The sequence below is a fragment of the Sinocyclocheilus grahami genome, unplaced genomic scaffold, assembly GCF_001515645.1.
Source record: "Sinocyclocheilus grahami isolate Dianchi unplaced genomic scaffold, SAMN03320097.WGS_v1.1 scaffold700.1, whole genome shotgun sequence".
NCBI lineage: Eukaryota > Metazoa > Chordata > Actinopteri > Cypriniformes > Cyprinidae > Sinocyclocheilus > Sinocyclocheilus grahami.
This window is the reverse complement of record NW_015505879.1, coordinates 365234-369409: the sequence shown is the minus strand read 5'-3', so window position 1 is coordinate 369409 and position 4176 is coordinate 365234. Positions and strand designations below refer to the sequence as shown.

Here is a 4176-nt window from a genome sequence, read left to right as displayed (position 1 = left end):
TATATATATATACATACATACGCGGCGGCAACATTAAAAATGTGTATTTGCTGCCTTTTACCGCTAAGTGGCGCTTTAACCACAGACTTTGAAAAGTTAGAATGTGAACGCATTGGAGCACATTCGCATATATATATATATATGTTTTTAAAATAAGAATCTTACGCTCGATAAATCTGCATTTAAATTATTAAAAAAATTATAAAAAAATAATATTTTAAAAATATTATTAACATTTCTATTTCATTATAGTTTAAAATTTAATTTTAATTTCCAGCATCACTCCAGAACCCATCAGAAATCATTCTAAAACACTGGTTTGGTTATCAAGAAACTCTTCATAATTTTTTCAATTATTTCAATATATATATATATTTTTTTTTTTTACATAAATGCCTTCACTGGCACTTTTGGCCAATTTAACACACTCTTGCTGAATAAAACTACTCATTTTCTTCAAAAAATAAAACTTAATGACCCCAAACTTTTGAACAGTAGTGTACAAAGAGGATTCAAAATAAATGTTCACATAAACTGGTGCAACCTTGCTAAAACATGATCAAAAACAATTAACAAACCTGGGCAATCCTGCAACGTAGGTCCAGTAGTCCTCAGCAGGATGGTACACTTCTACAGAAGACAAAGCACCACTATCATTGCGTCCCCCAACAGCTATAAGACAGTCTCCCATGGTTCCCAGATAGAAATCCACACGCCGCTGGTTCATAGGGGCACCCTGCAGATCAACAGATCACTTGGATTAACACTCAAACTACGTTTCTCATGCTTGGAAATATAAAGAAAAATTACAAATAAAAATGACAACTTTTAAAAATACAAAAAATAAAGCTGAATTATACAAATTTTATATTTTCATCTAACCACGAAAGGAAGCTATTTTCTATGAATGTGCAAGACTTCTGACTCATTAGCTGCTATTGGTAAATAATACTAGTGCAGTAAGAAGTGCAGTAACCATTAAAACTAACTGCATCATTAAAATATTATATTCAAATAATATGATACCGGTTTGCAATATAAAGCAGCTTGAAGGACTGTTTTTGTACAGGTAAAATAATTGCATTTTATCCCATAAATATGCACATTTGACTGTAAAGCATTGATCTTGAGTTGGATAAAATGAATGAATGAATGAATGAATATAAAAAAAATAAAAATCGATCAGATGAAATCATTTAGTCATAGTCTGGGGCCATGCTGTTAAAACTTAAATGTCACTCTTATTTTAGTATCATTAAGATTATAGTTCTTATTACTTTTTAAATTGTTTTATATTATCATTTTTTTATTTTCTATTTTAATTTTAACTGAAATATATAATTATATATTATATATAAATAATTAATTATATATATTTAAAAAATTTAATAATAAAATATTTAAAAAACAATATTCTGAAATAAATGAGTGAGTGAGTGACGTGACGTGACATGTGGCCAAGTGACCCATACTCGGAATTAGTGCTCTGCATTTAACCCATCCTAAGTGCACACACACAGCAGTGAACACACATCCGGAGCAGTGGGCAGCCATTTATGCTGCGGCGCCTGGGGAGCAGTTGGGGGTTCGGTGCAATATTAAAAAGTTTTTAATATATTTTTTATGGTTTTAATTTTAGTTTCAGCTAACTATTACAACTCCGTCGCTGACTCGTCACATTATCGAGAGCGAAGTGTATTACCTTAATCCACAAGTTGCTTCGGGGGTCATATCGATACAGCAAGTTGCTTGCAGAATCTCCCCCGTTGTCCCGTGAGGAGCTTCCACCTGCGGTGAAGATAAATCCCCCCAAAACAGCAACACAGTGGTGACTCCTCTGAGCTGGCAGCTGAGTCTCCACAACCCACTTTCCTGCTTCTTCATCCAGCCAGCACACCTCGGCACTCAACTCCTCTCCGCGTTCAGACACTTCTCCTCCCACCAACAGCAGACGCTCCACACCTCCTCGAAGGCCTGTGCGTGTTGTCTGCAGTACAGGTTGGGCGCTGACTCTCGTGTGGTAGCCCACGGCCTCCTCCACTAGCGGCTCACAGCCTGCATCCGGGGGCAGGAGGGAGCGCATGGCCGGCAAAATGCGCACTATGAGGTCATCTGGTGGAATGAGAGCTAAACGAATGTTGGAGAGAAGTTGCTGGGCGAACGCAAGACGTTCAGGTCTTTGACTCAACCATTGCAAGGCGACCTGCAGAAGAGCTTGCTCGTTCTCATGTTGCACCTGCTCATCTGCAAGGTAAGCACAAAGCTTGGACATCCGCACATCTTGGAGGAACTCAGAGGTGACGGAAAGCGAGGCGAAATGCTCCAGAATGAAGCGGTCTATGAAGGCGTCCAGCCGGTCCAGGCTGTAGAGGAAGGCAAGCTCCTGCAGGTACAAGTAATTGTCCTCACGTACCTCTTTCTCCAGATACTGGCAACAGAAATCCACAGCTCGCCACACCTGCAGCAAGTGAGCAGTTTCCAGGACGTTGTCGATGTTTCCACCATCGAGAGGTAACTCGCCGCTGTACAGGAAGTCTACTACTGCTTTAACACCAACATACGAGGCTCCCACAAGCTCTACTTCTGCTTCATGCTCCTCTCGCATCCCCAAGGTAAACATGGCCTGGAAGTAGGGGCTGGATACTGCAAGCAAAGCCCGATGTGCAGAGATCCGCTGGTCATCGGCCACCAGAACGACATCACACAGCTGGCCATGCTGTCTTTGCTCATTTAAACCTTGAAGGAGGTAGTTAGCCTGTTCTGCCCATCGATATACCTGTTGTACACGAGAGTTAGTTAGTGCATGATAGTCTCAAGACACTTGATACAGAATTTTTTAAAGGTACTATAGATATTAAAAGAGCATTTTTTTTTTATCATCCAGTTGCACCAGTGGTTTTGAACTTTATACTGACACATCAGTCAGGGTGTATGATGTTTGTTAGCTGGTCATGTCATGTCAACATGGGTGCGTGACCCACTCCATGCAGAATAAAATGTTTAGCAGACTGATATAACTAGATTCTTCATCTCATGTGAGTGTACACAATTTGAATTTGTTAAAAGTTCTATTAATTTATTATTTATTATTAAACCTTTTTTAATTAGTAAAATACTACTGAGTGTACCTTTAAATTAATGTAAAAAATAAAAGTGTTATTTCTTGTAATAACACAATTATTGAGTATGTAACAATAAATGTGTATATTATAGAATTAAAATTATTTTTGAAAAAAATATTGCATTTTAGTATTTATTAACATTTTAATTGGCTTTTATTTTAATATTTTACATTTTTTTATGTGCTTATTATTTATTATTATTATTTTTATGTTTCTGTTTAGCTTTAATTTATTTTTATTTCAGTTTCAGGTTTTTTAATTTTTTTTAGTTCAGTTAGTTTCCATTTAAGTTTTTAAAAGTTTTATTTTTAATCTAATATTTATTTTTAATTTTATTGTAGCAATTAGCAAAAATGATTTTAATAGTTTCACTATTTGTTAACAATAAAAACACTGTTATCCAAACCTTTGAAGATTCACTTATTCTGTGAGAACGTGAAAGACGAGATTGCTTCCCCATGTCCATTGTGTCATCTGCCATATGACTATCTGCAAAATATCATAATCATATTTAATTATCGAAAATAATTCAAAGTAACCACATATAATACACGAGTATAACGTTCAGAATAGGAACAGACAGAGCTTAAAATCAGAAAATGAGCACAAAAGGAAAGGGGCATTTACACAATCATTCCAGACTACGTTTCATTGATATTCAATATAACTGGACATATTTGATCGATTCAGCTGTGACAACAACCGTAAAGTAAAATACAGATATTATTTTACCATTTTTCCATTCTTTATCTGTATTAATCACTAGTTAAATGGCCGTGAGTGACTATAAACAAGTCATTTTGTCCGTGGCACAGTGAAGCTGAGTTCTCACTTCCGTGTTGTGCTTCATTTCAAAATAAAAGTCACTTTTGTACTCAAGGTAGCTCAAATTCAGAGTGTAGCGTAGTAGTAGAAGTAGTAGTAGCAGCAGCAGCAGTAGTAGTAGTAGTAGTAGCAGCAGCAGTAGTAGCAGTAGTAGTAGTAGTAGTAGTAGTAGCAGCAGCAGCAGTAGTAGTAGTAGTAGCAGTAGTAGTAGTAGTAGTAGTAGTAGTAG

The 4176-nt window shown here is 36.4% G+C and overlaps 1 protein-coding gene across 1 annotated transcript in view; it reads right to left on the bottom strand.

Moving 5' to 3' along the window:
• Window positions 1–3961, bottom strand: part of LOC107559808 (kelch-like protein 36) — a 5476-nt gene extending 1515 nt beyond the window's left edge. Inside the window, exons 1-4 of the mRNA XM_016243775.1 lie at window positions 3855–3961; window positions 3529–3611; window positions 1703–2776; window positions 579–736 (exon numbers count right to left, since the gene is read on the bottom strand). Coding sequence (XP_016099261.1) covers window positions 579–736; window positions 1703–2776; window positions 3529–3603 — 1307 coding nt within the window. The 5' untranslated portion in view covers window positions 3604–3611; window positions 3855–3961. The remainder of the gene's footprint in view (window positions 1–578; window positions 737–1702; window positions 2777–3528; window positions 3612–3854) is intronic.
• Between the last annotated feature and the right edge of the window lie 215 nt (window positions 3962–4176).